Source organism: Myotis yumanensis, unplaced genomic scaffold (assembly GCF_028538775.1).
Source record: "Myotis yumanensis isolate MYYU_CA2020_CCGP unplaced genomic scaffold, mMyoYum1.0.hap1 SCAF_13, whole genome shotgun sequence".
Taxonomy (NCBI): domain Eukaryota; kingdom Metazoa; phylum Chordata; class Mammalia; order Chiroptera; family Vespertilionidae; genus Myotis; species Myotis yumanensis.
Genome location: NW_027223764.1, coordinates 21112352 through 21137788, shown reverse-complemented (window position 1 = coordinate 21137788; position 25437 = coordinate 21112352). Strand labels below are relative to the sequence as shown.

The following is a 25437-nucleotide window of genomic DNA, read 5'->3' as shown; positions in this document are numbered from 1 at the left end:
TAAAAGAAAAATAAATGAATACATCCTACCAGCTTTGTTTTTAGGTTCCCACAACCCTGGAGCAAAAAGAAGAGTGGGGAAGTAGGGTACATGATATATTCTTATACCCAGGAACAATAAAAGTCTAAAAACTATTATCAGATAAAAAGAAACGTATAGTTATAGACTATGTCTTTTTTAATGTACAGCTTTTTATTGATTAGAGAGAGAAATAACGATTTCTCATTCCACTTATTTATGCATTCACAGGTTGATTGTTGTATATGCCCTGACCAGAGATTGAACCTGCAACCTTAGCGTATCCGGAGGACATTCTAACCACTGAGCTACCTAGCCAAGGGCTAGACTTTACTAATATTAATAACCCATTCCCATGACCTGCTCAGAGATCCTAAATTCATTCAGAATTATTGCCACCAAAAGTTACATAAGAGTTCAGTTTTCGAAGCTTCTTTTAATCTCATGTAATTTTCATTGCTATCCTATGAAGTAAACAGGGAAAGTATCATCATTCCCATTTGATAGAAAACTGAAGCTAGGCTATAAGTTTAAACTTCTCTAGACACTGAAGTGACAGACCCATCTTGGAGCCCAAGTGCACTGGTTCTTGGCTGGTACTCTTTCCCACACATGTCAACATGATGTGACAACAACACAGCAGTGGTAGAGGAACAAAAACAACTCTCTAAGACACGCCCCCCCCCTCCCCCCCCCCCAGTTAATCTAGTTGAAATCAAATACTGTTTTTCTGGTCTGATACCAAGTATTTGCTAAATGAGACGTAGAAACAAACAGGAGCAGAAAACAAAAATAGTGTAGGCTGACAGCTTCAGTTTCTAACCAAGACAGACTAAACAAAAAGCATCAAAAAGCACTTGTGAGATTTTTTTTAACTTCTCACTTTTAAAGCTCAGTAATCATATGTAATTTTGCCAATAATCATCACACATTTGCATTCTAAGCTCATGTGGTCTCAAGTCTTTTAGCTACTTGACAATGTTTGTTACCTTACTACTGAACCTGAAATAAGATTGTATTACATAAAGTTGTACTTTTATTACAATAAAATATTCCATACATCTGCTGTTCACAGACTGTTTATACCATATGCTGTAAGAATGCACACGGGCTCTGTGAAAACCTTTAAATATACAGTCTATGCCATCAGTGGCGTACCTCAGAATGCAGACTGTGTAGAGGCATTTTTATTTCAACATATAACTTTCTTCTTAGTCTTTTTCCTTACCTCAAAATGACTAGATAATTTTAAACTATAAAAACATTTTATTTTTCAGAGCTTTACTTTGATTTCACACTTTGTTTTAAACTCCATTAATTTTAATTAATGCTCTCCTTGTGTGGGCTAAGAACAATTTCCTATTCTTACCTTGGATGCTTGAGTTCTGGAGCTCAAATAGTGCAATCTGGCACATTCCCGAATGTAAGCAGGAGCCTGGGCAGGTAATGAAAGAAAACCAAGACCAAGCAATAAGTAGTATCTAAAGTTCTTTTAAGACTCAATGACAATGGTTTTCAAAATAATTTGACTGGCAGATTACTTTAGAAAAAATAAAGATCTTCAAAATGCCCTATTTTATAGCTTCCACCAAAAAGATAATTCCAACAAATCTAATGGGAAAACTAAGAAGGCATTATTATAGTTGTTCCTGTTCTACGAATCAGATATGGCATGAATATACTCAAATGAACCAGAAATAAAAATATAGATATTTGTAATAATGCTTATACTTGGCAAAACCACCCCTAAAATTCTTACAAATTACAGTGGTCATATTTTGGAATTTTTGTATAGAAAATACCATTTAGAATTCCTATGAGGTAACAACAGACAAGGAAAAATTTAGCTTACTGATGTATTGCCCAGAATCCTATGACAAAAACCCTGATACTGTCCGAATATAAGTGTAAAACAATACAACCATATGGAAGAGAACTTAGCAACATCTAAGAAAACTGCATTTGCATTTACCATTTACCCAGAAATCTCACTTCTGTGAATCTATCCTGAAGATATAACTCCAGAAACACAAAATAAACTTGGATAAGATAAATCAAAAGATTGGACACAACCTCAAATATCTACTAGTAGGGGACTGATTGAATGAACTTTTATACATCCACACATGCAGTACTATGCAGTCATTAAAAACGAAAGAAGGGAGGGAAGGAATGAGGAGGGGAAGAAGGCAAGAAACATTCTGTGAACAGGTAGGGAGTGATTTCCAGGATCTACTGTTACATGAGAAAAGTTATGAACAGTGTATAGAAGTACTTAGTAAAATGAAGAGGAAATAAGAATATACACATGTGACACATTTATTTGATTTTACAAAAAGAAACACTAGAAGGATAAACCAGAAAACAATACAAATAATGAAAGAACTGAGATTTTTCCAAGCATACCTTCTCGTATAGTTTTAACTTTTCAACCATGTAAATATACTACAGATTCAAAAAATTAAATTAAATTCAAAAGGGAAAAAAAGCAAATCCTAAAACTGAACAGAAACAGAAAATAAGTGAACATATCTATACATCAAATTGATATTATTTCACCTAGCTTTTAAAAACTGTATTCTGACTATATATCCTTAATGAAATATATTTAAGAAAAAAGGAACTGCCAAGAAATCTTAAACTTCCATCAAAGGGTTTATGTAGGTTTACTATAAGTAGTAACAGCTGTATTATTTTGAAACCATTTTATGTATATCATAGAATAAAGCAAATAATAACATACGTAAATGCTATGAAAATCTGGAATTTGCAATGTAAAGATAAAAAGGTGTGCCCTAACCGGTTTGGCTCAGTGGATAGAGCATCAGCCTGCAGACCGAAGGGTCCCAGGTTCAATTCTGGTCAAGGGCATGCACCTTGGTTGCGGGCACATCCCCAGTAGGGAGTGAGCAGGAGGCAGCTCATAGATGTTTCTAACTCTCTATCCCTCTCCCCACCTCGCTGTAAAAAAACAATAAAATATATTTCTTTTAAAAGAATAAAAAGGTGCAAATATAAAGTGAAAGAAGTCAAGAAAAAGCTCTATAATGTTAAATCATAATTGGAAATAGTATTAATATAGACTTCTTGCTAAAAATTTTTAATCTACTTCCTTGCCCTCAAAGAGCCAATAACACCCCAGAAACAATGAGTATACCTAGTGTTAAAGAAACCAAGGTTCCTTAGAGAAAATTCTTGATTTCAGGCCCAGGGCAAAGCAAAAAAAGAGTGAGCTGGGGACATTTTATTTTATTTTTATTGATTGATTGATTTTAAAGAGAGAGAAGAAGATGGAGGCAGAAAGAAAAACATCAATTTGTTGTTCCACATATTTATGCATCCATTGGTTGCTTCTTGTACATGTCCTGACTGGAGATTGAACCCACAACTTTGGCGTATTGGTACAATGCTCTAACCAACTGAGCTACCCAGCCAGGGAAGCTGGGGACATTTTATGCCAGAAACAAACAAAACCAAATAAACAAAAAGTCTGCCCCAAAAAGATAATATAGCTGAAGGATATCCAGAAAGGGAGCCAGAGATGGACCGCTTTAATAAAAATCTGAAGGTCTTAAGTATTTTATAATTCACAGGAAAAGAAGGACTTCCCAAATAAAGTGAAAATTGGCCTTAACTGTATATTTAAGTCCATAGGAAAAGATGTGATGACTCATGTTGAAGAGAGATAAAATCATACTGGGTCAGACAACAGAGGACAGAACTACAAACAGCTAAGAGGAATTTCAGAAAAATGGTAGAGCAGGGGGGGAAATACAAAGAACACAGAATGAGACAACACAGGATATGAGGATTAAGGAGGATAAAAATCCATATAAAGGAGCCCGAGAACAAGAAGACACAACAAAGCACAAGCACAAATCTGGATTTTAAACACTACCTCCGAGTAAGTGACAGAGCACACAGAACAACAACCATTTTTCATCCAGAGGAAAAGCTCAGGGAAGAACATCATCAGCCAAAATGGTAAAGCGGGTGCCCACAAGGACACCAGTTCTGGCCCAAATTGAAAGAGACAAGCCCTGACCGGTTTGGCTCAGTGGATAGAGCGTTGGCCTGCGGACTGAAAGGTCCCAAGTTCGATTCCGGTCAAGGGCATGTACCTGGGTTGCGGGCACATCCCCAGTAGGAGGTGGGCAGGAGGCAGCTGATGTTTCTCTCTCATCGATGTTTCTCTCTATCCCTCTCCCTTCCTCTCTGTAAAAAATCAATAAAATATTAAAAAAAAAAAAAAAGAAAAGAAAAGAAAGAGACGAGACCTAAATCTCCAAGATAAATCTCCAAAAGCCTTTTTTTCTCTCCTTTAGTGATCAACAGAGACTCAAACAGTGCTCACACTAGCCTGGAAACAAAGCTAACGTAGCAAACAAAGATGAAAACCCCAAGAATGAGACGCTGAAAGAGGAATCTATGGAAGAGAAGAAAAATAGAGTTAAAAACTAAGAATATTTTGCCGAAACCGGTTTGGCTCAGTGGATGGAGCGTCGGCCTGCGGACTGAAGGGTCCCAGGTTCGATTCCGGTCAAGGGCATGTGCCTGGGTTGCGGGCACATCCCCAGTGGGGAGTGTGCAGGAGGCAGCTGATCGATGTTTCTCTCTCATCGATGTTTCTAACTCTCTATCTCTCTCCCTTCCTCTCTGTAAAAAATCAATAAAATATATTTAAAAAAAAAAAAAAACTAAGAATATTTTAAAGAGTCTAATCATTAGAATTTGTACTAAGCTGAACTACATCTAGGAAATTGTACTCTAGTTTCATCTCTAAGGTTTGTATGATCTGTACTCTCAAAATCCTTCACAGGGATTTGTTATCTTACGTGATAAAAACGAACTTTGCTTGTGTGATTAAGTTAAGGACCTTGTAGTAGAAATCTTATCCTAGGTTAGTCAGGGTGAGTCCAATATAATCACTTGGGTCCTTAAAAGTAGAGACCCTTTCCCAGATGTGGCCAGAGGGAAGTGTGACTAGGGAAGAATGGTCAGAGAGATGCCACACTGATAGTCTTGAAGACAAAGGAAGGGGAGCATGAGCCAAGGAATGTGGGCAATCTCCAGAGGGGGAAAAGGCAAGTACACAGTCTCTCCGGAACAGCTACAAAGGAATGCAGCCAACACCTTGGTTTTAGCCCAGTGAGACTCCAGTCAGACTTCTATACAACCATTAAAAGAATACATTTGTGTTGCTTTACGTCACTTAAAAAAAAAATCCTTCAGCCCTAGCCAGTCTGGCTCAGTGGATAGAGCATCAATATGTGGACTGAAGAGTCTCAGGTTTGATTCCAGTCAAGGCCAAGTACCTTGGTTGCAGGCTCCTCCCTGGTCCAGACCTGGTCGGGGTGCAGGCAGGAGGCAACCAATTGATGTGTTTCTCTCACATCGATACTTCTCTGTCTTTCCCCCTCTTCCACTCTCTCTAAAAATCAATGAAAAATATCCTGAGGAAACCAAGATGGTGGCATAGGTAAACACCGGAGATTGCTGCCGCAAACAACCACTTCAAAAATACAACTAAAAGACGGAACGGACATCACCAGAACCACAGGAAGGCTGGCTGAGGAGAGATTCTTCAACTAGAAGGAAAGAGAACAGCATACCGAGGCTCAGAGGAGGCGCAGTGTGGAAAATACAAAGGTACGGAGGTGCGTGTGGAGCTGGCTGGTGGCTGAGGGCGCAGTTGTCGTTTTCAATCAGGAGGGAGTCTCAGACTCTGAGCTCCAGATCCGGGCGAGTCTCTAGGGACTCAGACTCAAACAGGAGAAGCGGGATTGTCTGGCATCAGTCAGAACGTGAGGGCAGCTTTCTCTCCGAGGTTTGCAGCGGTTGCTGGGATTCTGAGAAGCAGAGCCTCTGGGAAAGGGACTGAGAGCAGCCATAACTGCTCCCTCCACCCGCCCTGTTGATCCCCTGCGACCCAACCCGCCCAAGCCCTGCGCAGAGCCATTTGCCGGATAGCCTCAGGCAAAGGCTAGATTAGCACCTCTCCAGAGGACAGAAGTTTTCCCACTGCAGACACAGCTGATTCTCACAGCCAGTCGGCCTGGTGGTCAAATCCCTCTAGTATTAACTACAACAATCAAGGCTTAACTAGAACAAGACTGCGCACAAAGACCACAAGGGGGTGCACCAAGAAAGCATAAAAAATGTGGAGACAAAAAAACATGACAGAAATGGAGGATATAGAGCTAAAAAACGGACTTTTGAGGGCTTTCAATAATTTGCTAGAATCTGCCGATAAACTTGATGAGAGCCTCAAGAAATCTAATGAGACCCTCGATGTTGTGATAAAGAACCAACTAGAAATTAAGCATACACTGACTGAAATAAAGAATATTATACAGACACCCAACAGCAGACCAGAGGAGCGCAAGAATCAAGTCAAAGATTTGAAATTCGAAGAAGCAAAAAACACCCAACCGGAAAAGCAAAATGAAAAAAGAATCCGAAAATACAAAGATAGTGTAAGGAGCCTCTGGGACAGTTTCAAACGCATCAACATCAGAATTATAGGGGTACCAGAAGATGAGAGACAGCAAGATATTGAAAACATATTTGAAGAAAGAATGACAGAAAATTTCCCCCACCTGGTGAAAGAAATGGACTTACAGGTCCAAGAAGCGCAGAGAACCCCAAACAAAAGGAATCCAAAGAGGACCACACCAAGACACATCATCATTAAAATGCCAAGAGCAAAAGACAAAGAGAGAATCTTAAAAGCAGCAAGAGAAAGAGACTCAATTACCTACAAGAGAATACCCATATGACTGTCAGCTGATTTCTCAACAGAAACTTTGCAGGCCAGAAGGGAATGGCAAGAAATATTCAAAGCAATGAATACCAAGAACCTACAACCAAGATTACTTTATCCAGCAAAGCTATCATTCAGAATTGAAGGTCAGATAAAGAGCTTCACAGATAAGGAAAAGCTAAAGGAGTTCATCACCACTAAACCAGTATTATACGAAATGCTGAAAGGTATCCTTTAAGAAGAGGAAGAAGAAGAAAAAGGTAAAGATACAAATTATGAACAACAAACATGCATCTTTCAACAAGTGAATCTAAGAATCAAGTGAATAAATAATCTGATATACAGAATGAACTGGTGATTATAATGAATCAGGGACATAGAAAGGGAATGGACTGACTATTCTTGGGGGCGGGGGAGGGGAGTGGGAGATGCTGGAAGAGACTGGACAAAAATCGTGCACCTATGGATGAGGACAGTGGATGGGGAGTGAGGGCGGAGGTTGGGGCGGGAACTGGGAGGAGGGGAGTTATGAGGGGAAAAAAAAGAGGAACAAATGTAATCTGAACAATAAAGATTTAATTAAAAAAAAAAAAAGAAAGAAAAATATCCTCGGGTGAGGATTAAAAAAGAAAAATCCTTCACAGTGAAGTACAAGTATATAGTTTCAGTTTTGCAAAATGAAGAGTTCTGGAGATGGATGGTAGTGATCATTGCACAACAGTATGTATGTAATCTGTGGTGAAAAAAAAGGAATTCTATAAAAGTAACTTCACAGGGTGATCTGATCGTAACCTCCTAACTGGGCAGGTCATGGTAGATAGTCACAACCAAGGCCCATATCTTCTTTAGGGAGAGGTTTTTATGCAAGCCCTGTCCATTGGTCTTGTGCATCTAGGTTAACACACCTTTGAAATACCAGAAGTAATACCCCTAGGAAGGGATAGTAACCGTCAAGAAAGCATATACTCTTGTTAACTATCCTGTAATCCAATCCCCACCTTGCTTTCTCCCTACCTCCATGTAATCTTCCTCACTTTCCCTCCTGAATTTCAAATGTACAAAAGAAGCTGCAAAACAGTTATCCTCGGGAGCATTTGAGATCTTGCTCCTCGGCATATGTCTTCCGTTTGGTTCAAATAAACTCTTGTAAAAAGTCTCTACAAGTTTGGATACTTCTGTTTTGTATTTTTTTTTGACACTTCTTATCAAAAATTAATGCCAAAGGGGGAAACAAAGAGGACATCTGTAATACTTTCAATCATAAAGATCTTTTTTTTTTAAGTTTTAGAAAAACAACAACAAATTAAAGCCACTGAAGATGGTCACGATGGTAAATTTTGTCATGTGTATTTTACCACAATAAAAAATTTGAAGAAAAGAAAACAGAACTGGGCAATCTTAAAAATTCTCAGCCTTTCCAGATGACAAAAGAAATTCAATATCATAAAAAGGCCAAGGATGTGACTGCAACCTTTATTTATAAAATCTTATAAACATCAAAAGGTCAGACTATCCAGTCACACAAACAGCCCTTTCAAGAGAGTAAAAATGTGCCTCACAGATCCTCTCAATCAAACCAGAGGGCCTTCCAGGAAGCTTAAAGGTCATGTCCCTCAGCCTTCTCAAGTAGAGAAGGGTTTATCTTCAAAAGATTTATAGACCTGGCTTCTGTCTAATGGAGTGAATCCCACTGAAATCCACAGAAGACCTACAAAGTTCTTGAGAAAATGATGTTGGCAGAAACACTGCTAGTTAGACTAAAAGGGACAGAGTACAAAATGAAAGGAGGCTGTCAGACCCTCAAAATTCTACTGGAAGGAAACAGGGAGGATAAAACTAAGTGGCCAACATATGCTGCTTTTCATGAAAAAGGAAGGACGACTCGGAGGAATAAAGCCAATTACAGAGGGGGCAAAGCTCTGCTCAGCCTCCAGGTACCTCCCTATCCTCCCCACTTGGTTGTTCCCTCCAGGTTTTGCTACTGTATAATCTGCATTCCAGTCCCAGGGACTTTCTTAACTGGTTATCATCACCTTAACAGCCCTCCTAAGGATCCTACCTTGCTCCATCCTCCTTGTCTTTTACCACCTACTCCCATCCCTCACCTACCTTAAAAAGTTTCTGGGAGTGTTTAATCATAAAAGCCATCCCACTGTTTAACTTCGTGATGTTCTCTTGAAGGTCATTTGCAGTGACCTATTCAGGAAAAAGAAACAAAAAAAGGGGATTACAAACTGGGAAATAGAAGGCAGATAACTCCACTTACTTACCAACAAGCTTATTCTTTCAAAGACATGATAGTTTCTGTCCCTAACCAAGGTGCCTCTAATACAATGTTTCATTCTGCAAAGGCTTTTTGGTTCAGCAGATTTCCACTGGAATGACATAATCTAGGAAGAACCATGTGACCCTGAAGTGACCAAGGAATCCTTGGGAACCAATCTTTATTTCCTAATTCTGCTTGAGAATGAGACATGCAAGCAGAGTTGCTAGAGAAGATCTAGTCTGGGAGAGGGGTCAGGAAGAACAGAATCTGTACCAACCACCATTGCCCCTTCAGAGAATGGAGCTTCTCCAGAGACAAAAGAGAACTGTCACTACTAATTGATACCAACGTGACATCTGTTTCTTAAAAATACAAATTGTCATGGATTCTCTTCTCTTGTTTCTACTGCTTTTTTTTTTTAATGTTTTTATTGATTTCAGAGAGAGGAAGGGAGAAATAGAAACGTCAATGATGAGAGAGAATCGAATCATTGATCGGCTGCCTCCTACACAATCTCTACTGGGGATCGAGCCTGAAACCTGGGCATGTGCCCTGACCAGGAATCAAACTGTGATCTCCTGGACAATGGGTCAACACTCAACCACTGAGCCACACCGGCCAGGCTCTCCTGCCTCTTTTAAGCACTTCAGCATCTCTACTATCCCAAAGCCCTCATCTTCAACATGTATCTTTATTCATTTTTGCTTTTAGCAAGACCTCTTAAATCTCTTTATAAGCACAGATTACTCCTTTTCCGCAGTCTCAGCTGGTTCTAAAATCCTTAATATGGACAAATGTTGGTGTGTCCTTTTCTTCTCATCACCCAACCATCCTTCCACCCTCATCCCCGCCCCCCACCAACCTTTCTCTGAGGAAAGGCCCTTCCAGGCCTGGAACTTTATATTATTTTTTTCACTAGTTACCTATTAGGTAAAATGTACCACATAACCTCTCCTTAATCTTTCTTTTCCCATTTCTTATATCCCCAAAATATTTTATAAGTCACCATATCCATCTGCCTTGTCAGATAAGTAGGAAAGATACTATTATGACCAGTTTACAAAAGAGAAGCCTAAGCATAGAAAACATAAAGAATATAGGCCACGCCCTGGTCGGGTTTGGTCAGTGGTAGAGCATTGGCCTGCAGACTGCAGGGTCTCAGGTTCAATTCCCGGTCAAGGGCACATACCTCAGTTCCAGGATCGATCCCTGGCCCCCAGTCAGGGCACATACCAGAGGCAACTAGTCGCTATGTCTCTCTCACATCAATGTTTCTCTTCCCCTCCCCCCTATCTTTCTCTCTCTTTCTCCACTCTTCCCTCCCTTCCAATCTCTAAAGATCAATAGGAAAAATATCCTTGGATGAGGATTTTTTTAAAAAGGGATACAGGTCACAGCTGGTTTATAGCTTCCAACCCAGGTATCCTGCCTCCCAATTCCATCATACAGTAAAATCTATATGAATGGACAGGAATATGAACCTATGTACTTCCAGGTCAAGAATGAGTTCAAAAGACTTTTGATAATTTATTTCTCATGCAAGTCACTGAGAAAGCCATGTTCTCAGTAATAAGAAGCACGTTCGGCTTTATCCAAGGAGAGAATCTCTACAGGAAATAGAAAAGTTAGGATAAGACAGGATTGTTCTATGTGTCATCTTATCTAAAAGCTTGTGACATCCTAAGATTAGTTGATATCAAACAACTCTATTCTAAATTTATACCATGTAATCTTCAGGAATCAATTTGGTTTCCCAAGATGGCTTTCACGTTAAGAAGGAATTCAGATTGACCCACCAAAATGGGTATTCTTGTTTATTTAGTAGCTATAATCCCATTGAGTTCCCACTAATAAGTTGCCATTCAGATTTATCAGAGATTGCTTTATAAGTGAGGTTAACAGAAATTGGCCCCCTCAGGTCTGATGACTCTTTTTTTGTTGTTATTAATCCTCATCCGAGGATATTTTTCCATTTATTTTTAGAAAGAGTGGAAGGGAGGGGGAGAGACAGAGAAAGAGAACCATTGGTTGCCCCCGTGGCTCCAACCATGGCTGGGTTAAGCCTTGCCACCAAGGTACATGCCCCCAACCAGAATTGAACCCGGGACCCTTCAGTCCTCGGGCCACCAGTCTATCCATTGAGCCAAACCGGCCAGGGCAGGTCTGATGACTCTTAAATGAACTAATAAAGCAAGCTCCTAAACTTGTTAAACAGAAGGCTAGACCTTGGACCCTTGATAACCTCACTAAGGTACAGTCACAGAATAAGGCCCAGCCCAAGAATACCGAGCAGCCTTTGTTCTTCCCCTCGACACTCACATTTTTTGGCCACATGACATGGGGTGCAAACATAAGGGCAAGGTTATAGGCAGACATCTTATTCTTGTCTTGTTTCTTTGCTGTCTGGTACAGGAGATCGAGCAGTAACTTCAGCAAGTTACGATTGGGTGGAGGGAGGATGAGGAAGAGCAACTGGAGAGCTTCAATTTGCCGCTCCTTATCTGGTCTATCGGTCTTGTTTCCTTTATCATCAAACTGCATCAAATCTTGAGGACAAAAGAGATGATTGCAAGTAGGGAAGAAATACAAGCAAGAGGAAAAAAATGTTCCTACTATTATCCTCCCCTCAACTCTAATCGAAGAAAGAAGAAGAAAAAGGAATTAGGCATAACCAGAGATTATAGCAAAATATAATAAAATAATGTCAATACAACTGAATAATCAAAAAGAAAAACCCAATCAAAAATGGGCAAAAGACTTGAATAAATATTCCTCCAGAGAAGATTTATAAATGGCTAGTAAGCATTTGTGCACTCGGTATCATTAGCTATCAGGGAAATGTAAATCAAAACCATAATGAGATACTACTTTATACCCACTAGTATGGCTATAATAAAAAGGACTGACAATAACAAGTGTTAACAAGAATGCTGAGAAAATTAAACCTTCTTACATTGCTGGTGAGAATGTAAAATGGTACAACCACTTTGGAAAATAGTTAGGTAGTTCCTCAAAAAGTTAAACATAGAGTTACCATATGGCCCAGTGATTCCACTCTTAGGTGTACACCCAAGAGAAATAAAAATATGTCCACATATACCTTTAATAATTCTACCCCCTTCACTTTTCCTCACTCAGATATTTTACTGCTAAAAGAAATATGAGAATGAATTATGCTCTGATAACAGGATAATCCAGGCAAGTCCTCAGGGAGTCAGAATGATTGTTTCTCCCCTAAGAGACTACACAGGTTATCAATAAAAACCCTGGGTAATGGGAATTTCAAAAGACACAGATAACTATTTGCATATAATTCATATAGACCTGAAAATGATTACAATGTGTTGGTTAAGCTGTTGAACTGCAATAACTCCAGGTTTAGGAAACAAAGATAATATTTCTAGAAACTATTCCCTGTTAATATGAAGTTGAAAACAAAAATCCCTTCCAGTTATGAGCAAGGCATAGCAAATGCAACAACTGTGCCACACCTCAATATGATTTCAACCAACAGTGAATCATGGGGTGGTGAAGGGGAGGATTTTAAATACTGTACTAAGTTAACTCAATGGGAAAACAAACAGAAAAAGCATTCTTCATGTTACCCTTATAAAAAAAACTTATGAATATTTTCCATATCTTTTTCAAAGATCAATTTTCTCTCCAAAGTAATTGTAAAGTTATATAATACTCTAGTAATATTTTCTCATTTGTATCATCTGGGTTATTACTGATAGTGCTAAAAAAAATTTAATCTGCCCTGGCCAGTATGGCTCAGTTGGTTGGGCATCCTCCCATTGCACCGAAAGGTTGCTGGTTTGATTCCTGGTCAGGGCACATGCCCGGGTTTCAGGCTTGATCCTGGGTAGGGGGTCATGTAGGAGACAGCAGATCAATGTTTTGCTCTCACATCGATGTTTCTCTCTCTCCTTCCTTCTTCTCTCTCTAAAAATCAATAAAAATCTTTTTTAAAATCTAATTTTGCCCCACCGGTGTGGCTCAGTGGTTGGGTGTCAACCTATGAACCAGGTCACCGTTTGATTCCCGATCAAGGTGCATGCCAGGTTGTGAGTGAGGGGTGGAGGGGTGGGAGGAGCCAATCAGTGATTCTCCCTTATTTATCATTGAAGTTTCTCTCTCTCTCCCTCTCCCTTCCTCTCTGAAATCAATAAAAATATTTTTAAAAGGTAAAAAAATAAAAAAATCTAATCTTATTCAATTTTATAAATTTAAACTTAGTTTTCTTTTAAGTAGTAAAAATTATTCAAAAGAAATCTTTTATTTATTTTTCTTAAAATTAGAAGCAAGGGGTGCTCACTTTGGCAGCACATATACTAAAATTGGAATGATACAGAGAATATTAGCATGGCCCCTACAGAAGGATAATACACAAATTCATGAAGCATTCAAAAAAAAAAAAATTAGCCCTGGCCAGGTAGCTCAGTTGGAGTGTCATCCCATTCACCAAAAGGTTGTGGGTTCAATTCCCAACTAGGGCACAGACCTAGGTGGAACGTTCAATCCCTGGTTGGGACGCCTATGAGAGGCAACTAATTTTTCTCTATCACATCAGTGTTTCTCTCTCTCTCTCTCTCTCTCTCTCTCTCTCTCTCTCTCTCTTTCTCTTTCTCTAAAAATTAATTAAAAATATATTATCAGGTGAGGATTAAAAAAAATTAGAAGCAAAAGAAAAATGCTCTAGGGCATTAAATTATAGCAGTATTACAGATGTGCAATTGAAGAATGAATTCCCTACCACTCAGGCATAAAGGAGAATGAGAAAACTATTTATGAGCTGAAAATGGAACATTCTCCAAGATATAGTAAGTAAAAAAATAACCATGAATGTAATACCTCACCATTACATAAAAAAAGGAATCTAAGTATTTTAAAGTGTATAAAATATCTCTGGAAGGATATATTAGCAATCATAGCATTGGTTGCCTCTGGAAAGAAAAACCAGGTGCTGGGGAACAAGGGTGGAAGAGAGTCTTTTCACTGTATAGTCTTTTGAACAGTTTGAATATGAACAATGTGAATGTATTAACTAGTATTTAGGCAGCAGATAAAAGTATCTTTAAAAAACAAATTTACTTGGGGTCATGAATACACAATATAATATACAGATGATGTATTACAAAATTGTACACCTGAAACCTATATAATTTTATTAACCAATGTCACCCCCATAAATTCAATTTTTAAAAAATCCTAGGGAAGTATTTTTTAAAAACTTCCAAGAGTAGAGATGATCTCAATTGAGGCATAATACTACTTAGCTAAAGCCTCAAACCAAGGCAAATGTACCAAACCTATAACCATCTCAGGAATGTAAATTAATCAAATAAAAAGCATGTGTTTATTTATTTATTTATTTCTAAAGGTTTTGTTTGTTTTTTTAAAGATGTTTGTATTGATTTCAGAAAGAGGAAGGAAGAGGGAGAGAGGGAAAAAGCACCAATGTGAAAGGGAAACATCCACCGGCTGCCTCCCAAACACCCCCTGGGACTGAGTCCATAACCCAGGCATGTGCCCTGACCAGAATCAAACCCAACCCTTTGGTGCATGAGAAGGCACCCAAGCAACTGAGCCACACCAGCCAGGGCAAGCATACATTTATTGAGCAACTGAAATATTCAAAGCACTATGCTAGGATCCCTGAGGAATAAAAAAAAATTAAACCCAGATTTTATGTTCAAAGCAACTAATTTATTAAAACACACACACACACACACACACACACACACACACACTTGATTAAATTAAACTTAGCTGGCCAAAACTTATGAGTGCCCAGAAGTCCAAAAATACCATGAAGTTTTAACCAATATTAACAAAAGTGGGGGCTTTATTGTTTTGTTTTTCCCTCCCTTCCTGTCTTTCTTTTTTTGTTTGTGTGTTTGTTTGTTTGTTTAGAACAGTGGTCGGCAAACTCATTAGTCAACAGAGCCAAGTATCAACAGTACAACGATTGAAATTTCTTTTGAGAGCCAAATTTTTAAAACTTAAACTATACAGGTAGGTACAACTTAATTAGGGTACTCCTAAGCTGGCCTTTGCTAAAAACGTCCTCAATCTGGGGGGTCGACCTCAGCGAACATACCCCCACTTCTTCTAATGCCACTTCTTCAAAATAGACTCGCCCAGGCCAAAAACCAACTTCTGTGCATGGGCCACGAAGTTTCAATTGCACTGTACGTGCGCACCCGCACATGGTATTTTGTGGAAGAGCCACACTCAAGGGGCCAAAGAGCCGCATGTGGCTCACAAGCCGAGGTTTGCCGACCGCTGGTTTAGAAGTATTGCTGTGGATTACAAACAACAGGAAATTCCAAAGGACTTTACTAAATTGAAAGAAATACACTTACATCTCCTCCCCGCTTACACTCACCAGCAATTTTGAGGTGTGCATGGAAATGTTTATGTGTCAGCAGGGGCTCAGGTAACTCTCCTAGAAACATCTTCAGCAAGGTGGCAACGTCATTTGAGTGAAACTCCCCTGATTCCAAATCAATATCAGTTCCATTATTGAGAGCATCCCTTAAAATCTGCTGCCGGACACTATTCCCTGGTATTCTAAACAAACCTTCCACTCGTAAGTCTGTATAGTATGAAAGAAAATAGAGGACATACAAAAAGGAAACAAAAAGAGAAAGTATGGTTAAAATAAGTTATCTAAAAGACTACTTTACACTTGAAAGGCTCTTTACGAAGATCTTGAAGAAGGTTTTTGCCTTTTTTTCCCCAGAGTAGTTTAGAATCCACTAACCCCTGTGGAGACAAATCTGAGCATCCCTGAGACCTGGACATATCCTGGACTAAGAGGTGATCCACTCAGGAGTCATTCGACATCTTGAGACACATCTGGAGACTGAATTTAATCTAAACAATAGAAATGAGTTCAAAAAACAAGTTGGAAGAAAAGCCAAATCTCCCTGAAGGCCCCTTTCCTTTGCCATCTGAGAGTTTGTTTGAAGGGGCCGAGTTCATCTGTGGAGGTTTATTGCTCCTATAAACAGTTTCCCAGCCCAAAATGAATCTAAAGTCTCTGTGTTGCCTCTGGAATTGGAACACTAACCTGTCAGATCACCTTTCAGTCTAAGATTCCTGGTACCTTCGCATCATCCCAACTAAATTATGCTTCCACCCCAACTAGATCTACACTAATCTCAACCGATAAAAAAAGATGGGACGTATAGTTTTGGTTTGATTGGAAGAAGCCTGAGAGTTCAAGTTTTCAGCTTGGGTACATATTTATCTTCATATAACTCCCTAATTGAGAAGACAGGGCCAGGCAGACAACAGTAAATGAATGAACAGGAACCATATCGAACTGGAGAGCACCTACTTGTGCTCTAGCCCAGCAGTTTTCAACCTGTGGATCGCGACCCCTTTGGGAGTCAAATGACCCTTTCACAGGGGTCGCCTAAGACCATCGGAAAACACATATATAATTACATATTGTTTTTGTGATTAATCACTATGCTTTAATTATGTTCAATTTGTAACAATGAAAATACATCCTGCATATCAGATATTTACATTACAATTCATAACAGTAGCAAAATTACAGTTATGAAGTAGCAACAAAAATAATTTTATGGTTGGGGGTCACCACAACATGAGGAACTGCATTAAAGGGTCGTGGCATTAGGAAGGTTGAGAACCACTGCTCTAGCCGATTGTGTAAAAGTGGCAACAGGGCCCAAGGCTGCTAGACCTTCCTATCATCCCAGGAAATTGAAAACCTAGACTTTCCCCATTTTAAAACACTGATAACTAATTGTATTTTTAATTTAATCCTTTGCCAACTAAAAACAAAACATGAATGTAGCCCTTAGGCTGCCTAACCTCTGCTCTAGCTCCTAGCACAGTGTTTGCGTTAAATTTATCAAAGGGTCATAAAATGCCACACACTTCACATACACTCAGCTGTGCCAAGCACTTAGAGGAATGATATAACCAGCATGACTACTAAAAAAGAAAATGGGAATTAAGTAAAGAATGTATTTTAATTATATAATTCTAAAGATAAAAGTATCTTTGGTGATAAGTCATTCTCCCTTGAGTAAATGTTATGATTCTCTAGGGACAATGTATTTTTTCAGAAAAAAAGTCTGAGTCAAGGGGAAGATGTGATTGACACAAGCTAATTTATATACATATTTGAAAACAAAAAACAAATCAAAATATGAAGTGAAATTTAAAACAGAATATATTTAGAAACATGCCACCTGAAATTATCACTGATTAGTGTCTTTGTTGATGGTTAATTGGCACCTACTAACTCAAGGGTGTCAGCTCTCAATAGAAAGCAGACAATTCTTCATTAACAAAGAACAACAAAATTTTAAGTAGTCTTACTTTTGTGTAGATATTCAATTAGCTGGTATATCTGAGCAATGCCTTCCTCTGTCAGTGGGGATCCAAATATTACTCCTTTTTCTAAAAAGAAAAAAGAAAAGAAACAATAATACAGGACTATATTTTCCACAAATAATACAAAAATCAGCATACTGAAAACCACTCAAGCATCTGATGTCACAGTTCAGCAAAGGCTTTCACAAGGTCAATAACAAAAATATTAAGAGCTGGCCCTTGCCAATTTGGCTCAGTGGATAGAGCGTCCGCCTGTGGAATGAAGTGTCCCAGGTTCGATTCTGACCAAGGACACATGACTGGGTTGCGGGCTCGATCCCCAGTAGGGGGTGTGCAGGAGGCAGCCAATCAATTCTCATTGATGTTTCTATCTCTCTCTCCCTCTCCCTTCCTCTCTGAAATCAATAAATATATATTTAAAAGAAAAAAATCTTTTAAGAGCTGGAAGTGCACCTGAAAATGCACCAGGAAATGCAATCAAAACAACTCTCAATCAACTCTGCCAGTTTAACATTAGATTGTAGGTTTCTTGAAGACAAAGTAACAATACCTAAAATGTTGATATTTAATTTAAAAACAAAGAAATAATAGAACTTAGAGCCATAATTGTCAAAGCATGACACACTATCCACTAGAGTAGATACAGGGTCAGATTATAATGTTTAAACTTTTTGCTACCTTAATGATTTCCTTATATTTAATAAAATAAGATAGTACCTCTTTAATATCTTATCAAAAGTAGCACTGTAGCCCAGCTGGTGTAACTCAGTGGTTGAGCGTCAAAGTTCAAATCCCAGTTGGGGCACATGCCCCGGTTATGGGCTCAATCCCCGGTGGGGCGCGTGCAGGAGGCAGCCAATCAATGATTCTTTCTCATCATTGATGTTTCTATCTCTTTCTACCCCTCTCCCTTCCTCTCTGAAATAAATAAAACATATATATATATATATATATTTTTTTTTTTTTTTTTTAAGCAGCACTGTAATTTATTTTCTGGGAAGGCTGTTTTGGGGTGAGTCATAGATATTTTTATTTGCCTTTTCAAAGCATTCCATTGAAGCATTCCATTCAAGAAACCTACAATCTAATGTTAAACTTGCAGAGTTGATTGATAGCTGTTTTGATTGCATTTCCTGGTGCATTTTAAGGTGCACTTCCAGCTGTTAAAACATCTGGGAACTAACAACTGCAATAAAAAAAATGCTCAAACTGTCTTTACTGTACTCTCTAGCTATGAACTTTGTTTTATTTTAAACATTATTTTAGTACAGTATTAATAGGGAATGAAAATCAAGGTGTCCCTGATAAATACCTAAACTAATTGTCACCTCTCAGGGACTGACATATATTTGGCTTTAATTTATCTAGACTTTTAAAATAATTTTTGTTGTTTTTCTTACGAAAATGAAAGAAAAAAAACAACCAAAATTGCTTTATGGTATTAGCAACTCCTCAATGAACATACAGATGCCAAGAATGAAACTCAAAAAGCAACTAAGATGCGTACACCCTTCCCAAACACATCTCCTACCCTTTCGCTTGAGAGACATTAGAGACCGGAAGAATCCTGTCGCTGGGCCAGCCCCACCAGGCAACTTAAGTTCCACTTCTCCCATCAGCTGAGCCAATTCAGTTCCAGGTAAATCAATGAGCCTTGTGATATTGCTGACCACCAACTCGGTGAACACCTCAGGTTTCTCATGACGGAGTTTTTCCACAAAAAAGTCAGGATTGAAGATAATGGGCTGACCTCGAAGGGAAGAGTCATTGCAGATAACAAAATTGCAGATGGCATCACTGAAAAACATGAAACAGAAGAATTGTGGGGTGGGCCTAGATCATTTTCATGTGTTTCTCATGCCCTCTCAACCACACAGTTATTCATTCTTTCTGTGGGTTAGTCTACACATTGGTCTTTTGAAAAACCTTATCCTTAATCTGGTCACTGTACAAAAGAAGACAATTTGAACTTGTTGCTGTTTAAGTCATACACACCTAGATACTTAGGAATTTAAAGAAAAGACGTGTGGCTCAGTGGTTGAGCGTCAACCCATGAACCAGGAGACAATGAGTATGGGGTGTGCAGGAGGCAGCCAGATCGATGATTCTCTCTCATCATTGATGCTTCTATCTCTCCCTCTCCCTTCCTCTCTCTGAAATCAATAAAAATATATTTAAAATAATAATAATTTTAAAAAAGAAAGAAAAGAGACCAGATAGCCTCTATTGTGTGACTTGAATTTGCCTCTTAATTTCAGGCATATACCATAGGAAGATACAGATCCTTACAGCGTCCCAAATCTAATAACATATTAGAATTGCTAGTCACATAGACTACATTTCCTTATTAAAACAGTCAAACCCTGAATGATTACTGTTAAATACTTGTAAAACATCAGGCCTGCAGCTGTTCCGCCTAACAGAGCCATGGGTAATCATCAAGTTAAGTCCTTCTTGGGAACACAGTCACTACTAGACGGTATTTACCATGCAGTGACCAATTGCTGCCAACCGCTACATTCAGGTTAATCATGTTTACTGTCACAGGAACTATGTGACAGTAAGCATGATGATACTATTGAAGACTTAAAACTACATCTAAATAGTGTCATAGACACTTTGAAGACAATTACCTATAGGGTTCTTTGGTTCCTGGGTCCCTACACAGGTAGGTATTTCCTTATAGTCAACTCCCTTTAATTGAGCCAAACACTCTTGAATTCTGTTCCTCATAACCAAAAAGGCTTCACTAGAATGTACGGCACAGGTATGTAAAAATATAGATGTTAATTCAGCCTTGTCCAGGTCCAGAAATAGGCTTTATTTGAAAATCCTTCAATTCTGGATGCCTCTGACTCATGATCTAAATCCAGTCTTTCCTCAGACAGATTCTTCTAAGGCACTTGAAAAAGTCAATAGTATTTTGCTTCTAATTTCACTCTTCTATCACTGAGTAATACTGAGCAAGTCCTGGTCAGTGTGACTAAGTTGGTTGGAGAGCCATCCCGTACACCAAAAGGTGGTGGGTTCTATTCCCAGTCAGGACACATACCCAGGCTGCAGATTTGATACCTGGTCAGGGCACGTGCAGGAGTCAACCAATCCTCACATCACTATCTATCTCTCTCTCTCTCTCTTTATCTCTCTCTCTCTCTCTCTCTCTCCCTTCTTCTCTCTAGAATCAATTTTTTTTTTTAATGTTCTGTTGGCTCCTGATCTTAGCTGGTTTTCTACTCCTACTTTACTTGGGTTATATTCCTGGCAAAGCTCCTTTGACTCAGAAATAATTCCTTCCCTATTCTGTGTTTCCTAATACCTAACTACTGTACATTTTGCTTTTAATATGCTACATATAAAAATTATATTATTCAATCTCTTGTAGCAGAGCCATCACCACTTGTTTGTACCCATTAAAAATTATTTCTAGAGGCCCAATGCACGAAATTTGTGCAAGAGTAGGCCTTCCTTCCCCTGGCTGTCAGCACCGGCTTCCCTCTGGCACCCAGGACCCCGGCTTCCCTCCTCTGGCTGCCGGCAGGTACCTGGGACCCAGGCTGCCCTCACAGTCCCGGCTTCATCCGGTCTAATTAGCATATTACGCTTTTATTATTATAGAAGATGGCTTGTGCTAATCCTTATTATATAAACAGTCATCTGTTATATAACAGATGAGTACATAGACCACAAGCCAGAAAGGACAAGTAATCACATCTGTCAAGCAAAGTCGAAATTCACCTGACTCTACAAACATTCCCACAATAAAAACAATCACAACTTAAGTCTTCCACAACACTTAGCACTCTTCCAGGAAAAATGACTCCTCTAAGTAGTAATGTAGCTAATTCATTTCCACAGAATACATGACCCCACAATATAAAGCTGAGAATATCAAGAAGCATGGAAGAATTTAAGAGATTTCTAGGACTAAAGAAAAAATACTATATTTAAGCAATAACAATGCCCTACTCTGCAGTATCTTATTTTAATACAAACTCTAAGTTTGCTCAAAAAAAATAAATTTCTTACATAAGAGCTGAAAGCTTCGGATGAGGCATTGGTAAATCGAAGAGACTGAGAAAAGCTTTCTCCTTGTTTGTTGTGACAAAGGAACCCTCCTTTCCCTGCCTCATTACAGCCTACACAAATTCCAGGCATGCTACAGGACACAAGGGCACATTATGGGGCCTGAAAGGCAGTACTTATTAAGACTCTACACACTCATCTGCAAGAAGGAACAAAACAGAAATTAAAAACTGGACTAGTTCATTATATTTGCCAACATATAGATGAAATTCAACAATAGTCTCCCATCACATAGAAAGTTGTAGTAGATGAAACAACCACATAATGTAAAAGTGTAAGGACCAGTAGTTGTATTATATGGAGAGAAAGGTGACCCCTACCTCACATCATACATACAAAAAAAAATTTCAGACAGAATAAAGATCTAAATATAGAAATTTTAGAAAACAGTATAGAAGAATAAATTAATGAGGCAGAGGAAATGTTTCTTAAACAAGGTAAAAGGAGCACAATCCACAAAGAAAAGATTGATACATTTAAGTACATTCAAATTTCTATTAAAAAATGACAGTATAAACAAAGTTCTTAAAGAATGAAGTCACAATGCCTCTGTAGAGAGAAACTGCATGAAAGAACAGGAGTGGGAGAGAAACTTTCACTGTATGTTCTTTTGTACTTCCTGGATTTTTTATTTATGTGAACATATCCATTCATAATAAATGAATAAACAAATTTAAAACTTTAAAAATAATAAAAAATAAGCCATAAACTGGAGAAAAAACATTTGCATGCTAAAAGGATTAGCATTCAGGATTTATAAGTATGCCTAACATTTATTTTAAAAATACACTCAACTCAAAAAAAAATTAGTCAAAGGATATGATCAAGTAACTCATAGAAGAGGGGACCTAAATGACTAATAAACATGAAAAGAATGTCAACTTTAGAAGGTATCAGGGTAAAGCAAATTGAAAAATGGTATCTTTCCCCACCCATCATTTTGGCAAAGACTATCAAATTCAGGCAGTATCTTCTTATTCCTAGTTTGATAAGGGTTATTTCTTTATTCATAATCATGGGTCAGTGCTTAATTTTATCAATTTTTATATCTATTGATGGTTATATAACTTTTCTCCTTTATTGTGTTAATGTGGTAAATAACAGATTAATTTTCCAATGTTAAACCAATTTTGCATTTCTAGAATACACCCAATGCTGTTATGATGTACTATCATTTTTATATATTGTTGAATTTAGTTTGCTAATAGTTTGTTTAGGTTTCTTCATATATGTTTATATATGTCCTTTCTTGTGTTTTTGTTATTGTTGTTGTTGTTTTAATATATTTTTTATTGATTTTTTACAGAGAGGAAGGGAGAGGGACAGAAAGTTAGAAACATCGATGAGAGAGAAACATTGATCAGCTGCCTCCTGCACACCCCGTACTGGGGATGTGCCCTCAACCAAGGTACATGTGAACATATCCATTTACCGGAATCAAACCTGGGACCTTTCAGTCCGCAGGCCAACGCTCTATCCACTGAGCCAAACCGGTTAGGCCGTATGTCCTTTCTTGTATTGCCTTCAATAGATTTTGTATCGAGGTTGTGCTGGCCTTACAAAGTTAATTGGAGAATGTGTCTTATTTTTCTATTTTCCGAAAAAGTGTATGTGAGATTGTTGTTATTTCTTCTTTAAATGTTTGATCAAATTGGCTAATGAAGCCATCTGGGCCTAGTTTTCTTTTTGAGGTTTTTAATTATATATTCAATTTATTTTGTGTTATAGGACTAGTCAAATTTTCTACTTCTTGTATTAATTTTGATAAGATGTTTATTTCTAGAAATTTGTCTATTGCACATAAATTTTCAAACTTTTTGGCATAAGCTTGTTTATAACATCCTCTTAGGAACTTTTTTTTTTTTTTTAAATATATTTTATTGATTTTTTTACAGAGAGGAAGGGAGAAGGATAGAGAGTTAGAAACATCGATGAGAGAGAAACATCAATCAGCTGCCTCTTGCGCATCCCCTACTGGGGATGTGCCTGCAACTAAGGTACATGCCCTTGACCGGAATTGAACCTGGGACCCTTGCGTCCGCAGGCTGACGCTCTATCCACTGAGCCAAATGTGTTAGGGCCTCTTAGGAACTTTTTAATGTGTCTAGGTTCCACAGTGATGTCCTCCTCTTTGTTCCTGTTATTGGTAGTTTATGATTTATCTTTCTCAGTGTATGAATCTTATTAGAGGTTTATCAATTTTATTAGCTTTGTCAAGGTTTTGTTGAATCCCTCTATTACATTTGTTATATCATTAATTTATGCTCATATCTTTTTCACTTCCTTTTTTCTACTTTCTTTATTGGATTCAGGATAAAAGTGGCACTGCCAATCTGTGAGGAATGGATAACCTTTTCACTAAGTGGTGCTGGGACATTTAGACATCTATGGAATGAAAATTGACACCTATCTCAACACTATACACACAGATCAATTCCAAATAAATTGTAAATCTAAAGGTAAACAGCAAAACAATAAACCTATTAGGTAATATAAAAGAATATATTCTTTTTTAAATTTTTTTATTGACTTCAGAGAGGAAAGAAGAGGAAGAGAGAGATAGAAACATCAATGATGAGAGAGAATCATTGATCGGCTGCTTCCTACATGCCCCCTACTGGGACTGAGCCCGCAACCCAGGCATGTGCCCTTGACCGGAATCGAACCTGGGACCCTTCAGTCCACAGGCTGACGCTCTATCCATTGAGCCAAACCTGCCAGGGCTATTCTTTTTTTAATATATATTTTTATTGATTTCAGAGAAGAAGGGAGAGGGATAGAGAGATAGAAACATCAATGATGAGAGAGAATCATTGAATGGCTGCCTGCTGCACGCTCCCTATTGGGTATCGAGCCCACAATCCCCGGCATGTGCCCTTGACCGGAATCAAACCCGGGACCCTTTGGTCCTCAGGCTGACGCTCTATCCACTGAGCCAAACCAGCTAAGGCTAGAAGAATATATATATATTTTTTAAATCTTTGTCTTTATTTTACACCAACCAACCTACATGGTTGCTTTTTTCTAGAAGAATATATTCTTAAACTCAAGGTGGGTAAATAATTTTTAAATAACACAAAAAAATAATAACCATAAAGAAAAACATTCATACATTTGACTTCATTAAAATAAGAACTTGTACTCATCAAAAGAACCATTAAGAACATGAAAAAGCAAGCCACAGAGGATGGGAAAATATACCTGCAATATATATGTATACAAAAAAAAAAATGTTCATATCCTGATTATACTAAGAATCTCTACTAATCAGTTAGAAAAAAACAATGACCCAATAGAAAAACTGGCATGAGATCTCAACAAAATCTCATAAAAAAGAATATAGCCAAATGGCTAAAATATTCCTGGAAAAAACTACTCAATATCTTTAGACATCAGGGAAATGCAAATCAAAAAACAATGGCATGCCCTGGCCAGTGTGGCTCAGTTGGTTGGGCATCGTCTTGTACACTGAAAGAGTGCTGGTTGTTTCCTGGTCAGGACACACACCTGCGTTATAGCTCCTGGGTGGGGGACATGCTGGAGGCAGCAGATTGATACTGAGTTTTCACATTGATGTTTCTCTCTCTCTCTTCCTCTCCCTCTAAAAATCAATCAATTATTCTTAAAAAATAAATAAATAGACAATGACATACTATTATTTAAAAGAATGGCTAAAATTAAAGATATTGACATTAGCAAGGTTTAAAGAAAGTAACAGCCCAGCTGTGTTTGAGTGTCAACCTATGAACCAGGAGGTCACAGTTCAATGCCCAGTCACAGTATATGACCAGGTTTCAGGCTCGATCCCGTGGGGGGAATGCAGGAGGTGGCCAATCAATGATTCTCTCTCCTCACTGGTGTTTCTACCTCTCTCCCCGTCTCTCTTCCTCTCTGAAATCAATAAAGATATTTTTAATAAATAAAATAA

General features: G+C 38.2%; 1 protein-coding gene and 1 non-coding gene across 3 annotated transcripts in view; one reads left to right on the top strand and one right to left on the bottom strand.

Moving 5' to 3' along the window:
* The window catches only part of ARHGAP19 (Rho GTPase activating protein 19), a 44454-nt gene extending 25007 nt beyond the window's left edge, over positions 1-19447 (bottom strand). For both annotated transcript variants that reach the window (XM_070432589.1, XM_070432590.1), the window contains exons 1-6: positions 18958-19447; positions 17412-17492; positions 15439-15648; positions 11367-11593; positions 8891-8977; positions 1388-1453 (exon numbers count right to left, since the gene is read on the bottom strand). In XM_070432589.1, the coding sequence (XP_070288690.1) occupies positions 1388-1453; positions 8891-8977; positions 11367-11593; positions 15439-15648; positions 17412-17492; positions 18958-19234 (948 nt within the window). In that variant the 5' untranslated portion in view covers positions 19235-19447. The remainder of the gene's footprint in view (positions 1-1387; positions 1454-8890; positions 8978-11366; positions 11594-15438; positions 15649-17411; positions 17493-18957) is intronic.
* LOC139022271 (U6 spliceosomal RNA) lies at positions 13358-13464 on the top strand. Its single transcript, XR_011473654.1, has one exon. It is a non-coding gene; the product is annotated as a U6 spliceosomal RNA (small nuclear RNA).
* Positions 19448-25437: the final 5990 nt, after the last annotated feature.